Source organism: Psittacula echo (genome assembly GCF_963264785.1).
Source record: "Psittacula echo genome assembly, chromosome: Z".
NCBI lineage: Eukaryota > Metazoa > Chordata > Aves > Psittaciformes > Psittacidae > Psittacula > Psittacula echo.
The window spans coordinates 51,290,054-51,302,502 of NC_137742.1; the positions used below are offsets into that span (position 1 = coordinate 51,290,054).

General features: G+C 41.5%; 1 protein-coding gene across 1 annotated transcript in view; it reads left to right on the forward strand.

The window, feature by feature from the left end:
• Positions 1 to 12,449, forward strand: part of FBN2 (fibrillin 2) — a gene marked incomplete at its 3' end in the record, with an annotated part of 165,248 nt that overhangs the window by 118,528 nt on the left and 34,271 nt on the right. The window contains exons 35-39 of the mRNA XM_080637931.1: positions 2,660 to 2,821; positions 3,925 to 3,993; positions 4,649 to 4,774; positions 8,293 to 8,418; positions 8,953 to 9,105. Of these exons, the coding sequence (XP_080494057.1) occupies positions 2,660 to 2,821; positions 3,925 to 3,993; positions 4,649 to 4,774; positions 8,293 to 8,418; positions 8,953 to 9,105 (636 nt within the window). The remainder of the gene's footprint in view (positions 1 to 2,659; positions 2,822 to 3,924; positions 3,994 to 4,648; positions 4,775 to 8,292; positions 8,419 to 8,952; positions 9,106 to 12,449) is intronic.

The following is a 12,449-nucleotide window of genomic DNA, read 5'->3' on the forward strand; positions in this document are numbered from 1 at the left end:
GTTAGGTTTTGACCTTTTTTTATTCCGCCAGCAGTTCTTATCTTCTGCAGCATTAAATGATTTTGCATGAGAAGTGGAAACAGATAGAATTGTCATTCCAGTACAGATATGCTAGTAGTGGTTCTAGATTTGGTATGCTTTGGGTATATCTGCATTACTGATTCACACAGTCCAAAGAGAGAAGAACTGAATTTCTGTTTTCTTGTGATTCCTTATAGTCTCAGGACTGCAATTCCAAGTTGAAACTTTACTTGCAATAATGTCTGTGTCACAGACGCATGGTAAAACATCACCCAGTTTTCACTCCAAGCTTGTAGTAATTTGGAAAACAAACAAGCAAACAACCAAAACCCCAGACAGGCTAGTAGGAAAAAACCCAAAACCAACCAAACAAAAAAAACCCAAAGAAAAAAACCTGAAAAAGCTTCTTGCTTCTGGAATGCACAAGGTGTGCTGAAAAATGTTCCAGAAACTACTCAGTAAAGAACAGCAGCTTCTGGTTCTCTTCAATAGAACTCTCTCTTGCACACTTGAGCAAAAAAGGCAGAGGATTTTAAATTCCAGTTCCTTTCAGAAGAAACAGAAATATTACCCTTGGCAAAGAGGAACATGGCACTGTGTAAAGACAGTTAATGTGAGAAGTAAATCGAAACCTAAAACTCTTGATGGACTTGGTATAGGTGCTCTGCTAGATAATTTCAGGCTCTGCCTTTGTTCCAAGGTCTGTCATCTCATATTGTTCTTAATGGGCCTGAGGTCTTGGGCTGAAGGTCTTTCAAAATGGTTGTTTTCACTTTTCCCAAGAAGAATGAAGTCAGATCTCTTCTTGGCTTCTCTTAAAAAGGCCTATGTCTGGTGCTATTACAAATGAAGAGAAGCGAGCAGTTCTTCTGAAAACAGGAGGTAAGTATTCACAGAGTAACCACATTTGGGTTGTTTCAGCTCAATTCCACAGTGAGAACTGGATGTGCTTTTTCTAGAAAGGGAGTTCATTTTGCTGTCTTCTAACACCGTCTTAAAAAAACCCTTCACTGACATATGATGATCAGTGATGTGAGGTAAGTCTTGCCTCTAGGGAGATAGATATCCTGCCTGAAGTTTCTTTTCATCAGAGGCTCAGAGGTTGAGAATACGTATGTCGTATTTGAGCTTTACATCAGTGTGCATTTATAGTGAGATACTGAAATTGGTTGTAGAATATGTGGGGCCAAAGAAGGTGCTTCTTTTTCTCAATTTCTGGTACAGTATGCTCTTAAAAAGCCATGCAGAAAGAGTCACCCAAACTTGTCTATTAATGCCTGAATTGGAATAAACTTAAACCTATTTGAAAGCTTGAGATTTTTCTCTTGATTGATGTTAAGAACCTTTAAAAGAAAAAAATCCAGTCTGAAAATTAGCATGAAGTTGTGTTTTTGTACCACACATACTTTACTTAACTTTAGGACCTTAAAAACAAGTAGTACCTAGCAATTGAGAAAGCTGCCTTCAAATTTTTTCATAGATACATCCCAAACCTCAGGGTCATTTAAAAACTCATGTCATGTCAAGACATTTATTAAACTCTGGAAATTTTGAAAGGATGAGCTACCTACATTTATCATACTGTATTCATTTTACTCCATGTAAATTGCTACAGCTGTAGCATCTGGCTCTTCCTGTAGGCAGTAAATTAAAAATGTGATATTTCTTAGGAAAATATGCATTTGGGAAATCATTGAAAAATTTACTTGTATGTTTCTTACTTATACCATTAACAGAAGTACTAAAAAGGCAAAAAGATACTGTGGCCTTCATACAGTGAATTTATAAAAAAAAAAAAGTGTGTTTCTGTACATTGAGGTAAACTTTAATAGCAAGTTAATTCACTGAAATGGTCTTTAGAATCGTAACAGTACTCTTGAGGAAATTAATTTTTTTCTTATTTGACTGCAATAAGAAATAGTATAATAATTGACTGTCCTCTCATTCCTTATATTTATGACTCACTGCTAGTTATTTTCCATTTATAAAGAACAAGTAGACAATATATGTGGCAGTAAGAAAACTCATAGCTCTACTTCTCTTAGATTCCTTGTTCGTTTTCCTGATGCCAGAAACTGTCTAAATCATTAAGTTACAGTTTGAGTGCACTAATAACTAATTTTCATCAAACCTACTGCACATTTATATAATTTCAATGTTGATTTTTGGAGAATTTCTTTGCCAGTAGATTAATTCTTCCAGTGACATGACTTTGTTCTGTAATTCCACAGAAAAATATGTAAATTCTTTTAATTCTACAAGAAAGAGCCATAGCCTAGTCACAGTCAGAATGTGGAGAAGAAATACTTGGAGCAAACTGCAGCAAAGTTTCTGGTGTTTCCTGGGAAGAAAGACTGGGAATAGTGTATGCGCTACGTTAGAGTATGGTGTGACTTTGGAAGACATGCAAACATTTTAAACTCATCTCTGGGTACTTAGGAAGCTGAAGCTAGCCATTTTCCTTGCTGTCTCTCACAGCACTGTCAGTGTTCATGAGTCTTTTGAGCTTCCCAGTGACTCCAAAAGCACAATGTTATCTGAATTTCTGCTCCTAGATATGAAATGTTAAAATGAACTCCTGCTGTTCCTTTGTCCTGATCATTGTATGGAGCTTTAGTCATATGTGCTTTATTTGTAGATAACCGTATTGGCAATTGCTACCTGAAGTATGGACCACGAGGGGATGGCAGCCTATCCTGCAACACTGAAATTGGGGTTGGAGTCAGTCGTTCCTCATGCTGCTGCTCTCTGGGAAAGGCTTGGGGAAACCCCTGTGAGACATGTCCCCCTGTAAACAGCAGTAAGGAAATCTTCTCTTATTCTACCCCATAGAAGATGCTAAGAAGGGACAGAAAAAGTATTTGAAATCTTTAACTGTATTACTGTATGTGTATTCATTTATTGTGTAAGAAACTGATTTTCTTCATGAAGCAGTGTTCTGGCACAGTTATAAAAAAGAAAAAAAAAAAAAAGAAAATATAAAAGAAAATCTGCCTGCTACTGTCAGAGGAGTGATGCAGAGGTGTGGACCTGAGTATCAGGAGACCTGACCTTTAGTCTTCTGTGACTCATTTGGTGCCTATTCTCATGGTAATAAATCAATGGTAACTTTGGAAGGCACTTGCCACTGGACCAGGCTGATGTACTTTGTGTAGGTTTGGGTATTTTATTTGCTTTTACTTTTGTCCCATTTAAAAAAAGAAAAAAGAAAAAAAAAGTAGTTGCAAATACCCTGATTTAAGAATGGAATGGATTGCATGCGTCTAGTAGGAGTTTTTACTCAGCTACTCCATGTTGGTGGGGAAATGAAAATAATAATGTTTAGAACTGAAATCATGGCTTTAATTTGGAGAGCTGCAGTAGCTGTCAGAGAAGAGTGTTGGTAACTGTTGGGTACCTATTTCTAAGTCACTCTTGATTACTTAAAACTGATACCTGATGATAGCTGTCAATTTTTTAGACCTTTGAAGTTCTTTGAATGAATAATGCAACAGAAATGTCAAGCATGTTGTTCGTAACAGTCTCATAATAATTCAAATTTTAACAACTATATTGATGTTATACTGATGTTTCATGTTAAATAACTAGTGAAAACAGAAAATATGTTTTTTATAAAGTGCAAAATATGTGCTTTATAAAGGCACAATACAGAGAAAACAACATTGTGCCTGCCTTAATAGATTCTGAAGTTCATGGTAATGTTTTAAGCAGAACTCTTAATCTTACCTTGATTTTCTGCTAGTCTGATGTTCTACCTTTATTTACTGTGAAGAGGTCAAGAAAAGTAAAAAACCAGTGAGCATAGGGAAGACACTAATTAAAAACTCAAATGGAATTTATGTTTTTATTTGTTAGCATTTTAATCTTCATATGAATGACATGATCTCTCTTGTAATACTTTAGCGGAATATAATACTCTCTGTCCAGGGGGGGAAGGATTCAGACCCAATCCTGTCACTATTATTTTAGAAGGTGAGTTTTTCATAAATTACTGTGATGGCTGGAATTTAAAAACGTGTCAGCTTTGGAGAAATGTACACTGGAACTGTATTTTGCAAAAATCACTACATTTAGTGCTGAGCAAAACCCTCTGCTAATATGAATTGACAACAACATGATGACAAGACATACTGTAAAAGAATATTGAAGAAGTCCAACAATATTTCAGTAGGAAAATAAGCTGATGCATACCTTCTGTGTGTCTCTTTACTTAAATCAGTCTTTGATATTGGCCCCTGAAGGACAAGTCATTTATAAAAATTACAGCTTATCAGTGGAAGGTGTAAGTTCCAGGAAATACTCATTGGACAAAGAATCTCTGGTTCCAGTGAGTGTGCAAGGAATGAGAAATTTTAGATGCCAAATTCTGTAAATAGTAATGGAAGTTGAACTCGATCAGCTCATCACACTGAAACTTGAAGAGCTATTTGAATGGAAGAGAATTAGCATCTCATCCATGCTTTCATGAAGTGCAATTAAAAAAAAAAAAAAAAAAAAAAAAACCAGGAAAAAATCCACATCACAGTTAAAAGCTACTAGCTGGTGGAATTTCAAGGGAGTACTTAAAGTCTCTTGTTTCTTTTCATTCTGGAATGAAAATGTGGTGAGTTTTGTTTTCTGTTTTCAGACATTGATGAATGTCAGGAACTGCCAGGTCTCTGCCAAGGTGGAAATTGCATCAATACGTTTGGCAGCTTCCAGTGTGAATGTCCAAAAGGCTACTACCTCAGTGAAGAGACAAGAATCTGTGAAGGTTGGTTCCCTTGAAAGATCTTTCTCTGTCTCAATGTGGTATTGCAAAAAACACTATTTTTTTAGGCTTAAACCCGTAAGTGGATATGGTACCCACACTCTTACCCAAAATCTTCTCCAGAAGCATTATATTTGGCACCTGTGTTATAATTAATATAAAGCTTGAAATGCAACACTTGAATATACTAATGTTTATTTCTACATCATAGATCTCAACTATGTGTACTAAGTAAACTAGGGTGGTTATTCATGATTTCTGGCTTCTTACTTCACCACCTTGTATCTCCTGCTAGTTTCACTAGGGTCCCTGTATTCTATGTGAGAAAAGCTGCCCTCTTGACAAGTATTTCAGAGTAGTAGTTTAATTTATACAATGTGAAGTAAAGTTAATACTGGTTTTCCATTTGTGTTTGTGATTGGTCCTAAGTGTTAGAACCAAAAATCGTAAATAGACGCGAAAAGTACATCTCTCATGATTTCTCCTAGTTTGAAGTGCTGTAAATCAGCTTTCCCTTCTTCATTCACTTTGAGAGAAAATAAAAAATTATCTTCTTTCAAAACAGAGACTGAATCCTGAGGCTTTACTAAGCTCAGGTGAAGAAGATGACCAAACTGGTTTGAAACTACACTTGTGTGGGGAAAAAAAAAAAGAAAGTCTTACACCGCTGTCGTGGTTTAAGCCCAGGCTGTAAATCAGAACCACGAAGTCCACTTCCCCCCCCACCTTTCTTCCCTCCGCTCCTGGAGGAACGGGGAGGAGAATCAAAAGAATGCAGCTCCCACAGGTTGAGATAAGAACAGTTTAATAACTAAGGTATAACACAAACCACTACTGCTACCACTAATAGTAATAATGATAAAGGAAATAACAAGGAAGAGAATACAACCGCTCACAAACTGGTACCTCACCCCCACCCCGCAGTGATCCAGCCCTTCCGGGGACTCCCAGTTCTACATCCTGGGCATGACGTGCTGTGGTATGGAATACCTCTTTGGCTAGTTTGGGTCAGGTGTCCTGTCCCTTCTTCCTCCTGGCTTCTCCTCCTCCCTGGCAGAGCATGAGACTCTCAAAGTCCTTGGTCAGTCTAAACATTCTGACCAGCAACTGAAAACATCGGCTTTATCAGTATTATTCCCAAGGTCGAAAGTCAAAACACAGCACTGCACCAGTAGAAAAAATGACTGCTACTGCTGAACCCAGGACAGTATCCACCCCTTATTCCATACCATTCACGTCATGCTCAGATCCCACATTTTCAATATACCATCACTTGTAACAGTCTTTCAGAGCAGGAGAGGCCCATTGCAAAGTCTACCCCTCGATCATGAGACCATCTCTATGTTGCATCTCTGCCCTGATGGCCTGAAGTGCCATGGGCCCATCAGGCTCAAAATAATTCACCCTCCCCTGCAGCAGTTTCTGCAACTTGTCGTTGAGGACTCCATACAGCTGCCTTCCATCTCCGACGCTTCCAAAGGACTGGAGGGGCCCAGTGGATTAGATACTCGTCCATACTGTCCCACACACCGTGACACTCATGACTGTCCAGCCCTGGGGAAAACCTCTCGGTCCCCCTGTATTGTCTAAACCCAGACAAGACCCAAACCTGACTCTGCTTAACTCTCGGGATCAGACAAAATGGTCGTGGGTAGAACACACTCTGTGTGTGTGCCAACATGGTGATCCCCATCACAATCAGCAGGCAGGTCCCAAGGGTACCCAAAGGCCATTCAAAACCTTCAGAACTCTCAAATGCTGCTGCTGTACTTATCACTGGGGCTAGTGTAGCTGTTGTGCTTGAAGGCTCTCTCACCACCAGCTTCTCTTTTTCTGAGTCCAGATCTTCCTCCTCTGCCTTGCTGGGAAATGCTGCGGGGTCTCCTGCATCCTCCTGGGGCTCAGGCTCACGGGGCTCGGCGGACGGCTGCTGGGGAATGCTCTCGGCTGCCGCGGGGCTGGGCTCGGCTGTGGGGCTCGGCTCCTCCGCCGCCTCCTCCCGCTGCTCGGCAGCCGCCTCCTTCCCCTCCTCGGCAGCCGCCTCCTTCCCGGCCTCCGGCCCCGCTCCCGCCGCCGCTTGGTCCCCGGGGCCGCGCTCCCGGGCCGCTTCGGCCGCCGCCGGCTCCCGGGGCCGCTCCCCCTCAGCTCCCCGCAGCCTCACAAAGACGGAGGCGAGGACGAGGGCCAGGACAGTGAAGAGCAGCGGGACGGCCAGGTACAAGTCCACGGCCACGTCCATCCCGCCCTGCTGCCGGAGCCCGCCCGTATTACAAGCCATTACCATAAAGTACAGTGAAACAAGAACCTTAGCCCAAGGCCCACACTTGATAAACACTAACACAGCAAATACCGGCTCCAAGCAAGCTACGACATACAGAAACTGTGGTATCAAAAAGAACAACTTTGAGAGCCCATAAATCAGCATTGTGCCTCAGTCAGATCTGTTGTTATCTCAACCCTTCCTGCCCCACGTTGGGCGCCAAAAAGAGCTGTCGTGGTTTAAGCCCAGGCTGTAAATCAGAACCACGAAGTCCACTTCCCCCCTCACCTTTCTTCCCTCCGCTCCTGGAGGAACGGGGAGGAGAATCAAAAGAATGCAGCTCCCACAGGTTGAGATAAGAACAGTTTAATAACTAAGGTATGACACAAATCACTACTGCTACCACCAATAGTAATAATGATAAAGGAAATAACAAGGAAGAGAATACAACCGCTCACAAACTGGTACCTCACCCCCACCCCGCAGTGATCCAGCCCTTCCGGGGACTCCCAGTTCTACATCCTGGGCATGACGTGCTGTGGTATGGAATACCTCTTTGGTTAGTTTGGGTCAGGTGTCCTGTCCCTTCTTCCTCCTGGCTTCTCCTCCTCCCTGGCAGAGCATGAGACTCTCAAAGTCCTTGGTCAGTCTAAACATTCTGACCAGCAACTGAAAACATCAGCTTTATCAGTATTATTCCCAAGGTCGAAAGTCAAAACACAGCACTGCACCAGTAGAAAAAATGACTGCTACTGCTGAACCCAGGACAACCGCAAATATCTTTAATAAGAATATCCAAGACTAGGGCAGCAAGACTTTGTGATTATTCAGTTTGCTTGCTAGTTTCTAAATAGGGTATTTAATAGGTAACTTCTCAATGGAATACTGAACACATTAATAGAACTGGAAAGAGACAGTAACGTTCTCGTGAAGAGGGTGTGAATATCGTTCGTGTAGCGAAAGAGCTAGTGGGGCACCAAGTGCTCCAGTTTCCGTGGTTAATTCAGCAACTTGGAATTTATTTAGGGTTTTCTCTTGCACTTGCATTTTTGCACTTATTAAACATTAACAATATTACTTTTCAGCAGCTGTTAGAATAGCTTCTTAACACAAATCTGAGCTGTACTTTCCAAGCTAGCCTTTAAATGAAACATTTTTGTTACCTTAGCATGGTTTATTATGGTTATATTTCTCAGAAACATTTGCTAGGACTTGGTCCTCTTTTCCCTTGGTAATTGTAATGGTTTTGCTTGGTCTCTAGATATTGATGAGTGTGTTGCACATCCTGGTGTCTGCGGTCCTGGTACCTGCTACAATACTTTGGGGAACTACACCTGTATTTGCCCACCAGAATATATGCAGGTGAACGGAGGACATAACTGCATGGGTATGCAAAATGTCATCTTTATTACAAATGTCTGAATATCATATCAGACTGGTTTCGACTCAGACTTTCTTAGAAATTCCCTTTTAGATGAGGCCAGTTCTAAAGTCTTGTGTTGTCTTTTCCTGTCTTTAACTTCCAGTTATGTCATGTAGCCAGGAAGGAAATCCCAGTGTCTGATGTGCAGTGTTCCTTAACAGAACTCAGAAATCTTTTTTTGGTTTCGGTAGTCATTTCCAGATGGTAGGGTTTATCTGATGAGCATCTACAGTGTGTTTCTGATTTTTTTTGAAATTTTCCTTTTACCCTTTTGTATCTTTGAATGAAAAGTGAAAAGATGTCAAATTTCAAGTAAGTCTAAAACACAGACTGTAGATTACTTCAACCTTTAAATTATTTTTAAATGCATCCATGCATATGTTTGGATTGCATTCAGAAACTGAAGTTTGTGAACAACTGTCTAGATTGGTAGGGCATTGATATTTACTTAAGTTAGTTTGTTGGTTGCCTCAAAAGCGATTCTTTTCTGACATCTAGACATGAGGAAAAGCTTTTGCTACAGAAGCTATAATGGAACCTCCTGTGAGAACGAGCTGCCCTTCAATGTGACCAAAAGGATGTGTTGCTGCACATACAATGTTGGGAAAGCCTGGAACAAACCTTGTGAACCATGTCCAACTCCAGGAACAGGTAAAACCTCCTATAATCATCCCATTTTGTTACTTTCTTTGCTTATTTTCTCTTTTGACCTGTTGGCTAAAACTAACACTTTAGTCACAACAAATCTTTGCTGTACTCCCAAAGCAGAGTGACAATAACCTGCCATCCTGCCACTGGCTGGATTAAGTCTTCGTGTGCTAAACAAGAATAGGTATTTCTTCCGTCCTTTTAAGTGGAAGGAGTATCGCCCTACATTCAGTGGAAAGATACAGCTTAAATATTTTGAATCATTCCCCCTGGATGAAAATCAAAATTCAGACAGAACATGCCTATTTTCCCGCTCAGCTGCCCTGGAAGGCAAGGGAAAGATAACAAACCACTATCAGGTGTCACTGAGATGAATAAAAAGGTCTCAAAAGTACAGACTGACTTTCTCATCAGCAGCAGGAGTATGTCAGTCCTGTAGCTGAAAGAATATTTGTAATACAGGTATCAGTAGGTAGATCTAATTATTTAGATCTGTTTTTCGGTGATGGGGTGCTGTAACATGAGTACTTTGTAGTTGTTTTATTCTTTCTTTCTAACTAATATCAAAGGTCTTGTTTGGAAATAGAATTATTTTCATTTATTTAGATTTATGTCAAGAATCTATGTTAGTGTAGGTAAGACACACCAGGATGTTGTACTAAGCACAAGCAAGTTTTCTGAATGTGTGATTACAGAACTCCCATCTCTGAAGTTGGCATTTTCAGGTTTCTGGAGAAGTGGTCATCTGGCAGTAATACTAGGTTTCATGATTCTGGCTGACAAGAGATGCTTGCTGCCTGGCCTGTCTTCCAAGATAATTAATTTGGGATAGTATAATTTAGCTACTGGATAGTTGGGATATATTTATCGTGGTAGTCCTAATCTGCCAGATTAAAAAGATTGGGTTTGTGTTACTAAGTGTATTTGCTTTGTATATTTTTCACTTGTGAATGAAGTGCGATCCTCTCAGTTGCTTTTATATTTTCTCTATTGAAGGTGATGAACTTGCAAAAACTCAGTAAGGAGGCTATTGTGAAAAGAAGTAAAAATTCCCTTCTATAAAAGGAAGTGAAAATAATAGGGTTAGTCTTTCAGTTAGTCTTTATGGAGTTCCTTGCCTGGAACAAAACACCCTTGAAAGCTCAACTCAGAAAAATAATGGGTGATAGAATCACTAACTCTGAAACCTGACAGTAGCACCTGGTGTTAACTGAAATATTCTTCCATTTGTAAACAGAATAAAGTTGCCGTGTAAAACTAAAAATACCAGATACCTGTTTAGTTCAAATGAAATTTATATAGTGTGAAGTAAAGTTACAAGGTACAAATTAGACATCTATTGTTTAATTGTCTTTGCCCCAAGTTTACTGCCATTAAAACCATACCTCTGATGCTGCATCATTTATGATGTTAAAGAATGTATTACTTTCATTCTAAGTGGTTTAACCTAGTGACATAAGGGAAGCAGCAGATAATTTAGGAAAGATTTAACCCCACAAGCAGTAAAAAGGAGGAAAATGGAACTGAAAGGAGAAAAAACAGCTTCTTCCTTTTCTTGCTTAAGCAGAAGAAGGAAGAATAAAGGAATGTTTCTAGCAGTCAGGAATGGGAGATGGAAATAAGCTTGAGAGAGAAAATACATATTTGCTACTGCAGAGAGAGCGAGTTGAGAGTCTGTGGGTGAGAATTAAGGGGCAGGCTGGCAGGGGTGATACTGTTGTGGGTGTCTGTTACAGGCCACCAGATCAGGGTGAGGAAGTTGACGAGGCCTTCTACAGGCAGCTGAGAGTGGCCTCACAGTCACAGGCCGTGGTTGTCGTGGGGGATTTTAATTTCCCTGATGTTTGCTGGAAGGACTACTCAGCAACCCAGGCACAGTCCAGGAGGTTCCTCCAGTGTATGGATGATAACTTCTCATCCAAATGGTGGATGAGCCAACCAGGAGAGGAGTGCTGCTGGATCTCATCCTCACTAACAAGGAGGGTCTGGTCGAAGCAGTAAAGGTTGAGGGCTGCCTTGGTTGCAGCGACCACGAGATGGTGGAATTCAGGATCTTGTGTGGTAGGACCAGTGGAATAGCAAGTAGAATTGCAACCCTGGACTTTAGCAGGGCAAACTTTGGCCTTTTCAAGCAATTGCTAGGGGAAATCCCATGGGCAAGGCTGCTTGAAGGTAAAGGGGCCCAAGATAGTTGGTTGACATTCAAGAATTGCTTATTCCGAGCTCAAGAGCGGAGCATCCCGACACATAGGAAGTCAAGGAAGAGGGCCAAGAGACCTGCGTGGCTAAATAAGGAACTGCTGGGTATGCTCAAGTGGAAGAGGAGAGTTTATAGGTCATGGAAGGAGGGGCTGGCCACTTGGGAGGAATATAAGGCTGCTGCTAGAGGATGTAGGAAGGCAGCTAGTATGGCTAAGGCCTCCTTAGAATTAAATCTGGCGAGAGGGGTCAAGGACAACAGAAAGAGCTTTTTCAAATACATAGCTGATAAAACTAACACCAGAGGCAAGGTTGGCCCACTGGTGAACGGGATGGGTGCCCTGGTGACAGAAGATACTGAGATGGCAGAGTTATTGAATGCCTTCTTTGTCTCTGTCTACTCTGCAGGAGGCAGTCCTGAAGAGCCCTGTACTCCTGAGACCTCAGATGAAGCCAGGTCACTGGATCAGTTTGCCTTAGTCGACGAGGAATGGGTTAGGGACCAGTTGAGCAATCTGGACATCCATAAATCCATGGGTCCAGATGGGATGCACCCGCGGGTGCTGAGGGAACTGGCGGAAGTCATTGCTAGACCACTCTCCATCATCTTTACCAAGTCTTGGGAAACAGGAGAGGTGCCTGAGGACTGGAGGAAAGCAAATGTCACTCCAGTCTTCAAAAAGGGCAAGAAGGAGGACCCGGGTAACTATAGACCGGTCAGCCTCACCTCCATCCCTGGGAAACTGATGGAACACCTTATCCTTGATGCCATCTTAAGGCATATCAAGGATAAGAGGGTTATGAGGGGCAGTCAACATGGCTTTACCAAGGGGAAGTCATGCTTGACCAACCTCATAGCCTTTTATGAGGAAATAACACGGTGGATGGATGATGGCAGAGCGGTGGACGTGGTCTACCTTGACTTCAGCAAAGCATTTGACACAGTCTCCCACAGCATCCTCATAGCTAAATTGGGGAAGTGTGGCCTGGATGATCAGGTAGTGAGGTGGACTGCAAACTGGCTGAAGGACAGAAGCCAGAGAGTTGTAGTCTATGGGGCGGGGTCTAGTTTGAGGCCTGTATCTAGTGGAGTGCCTCAAGGGTCAGTATTGGGACCAGTATTATTTAATATATTCATCAGCGATTTA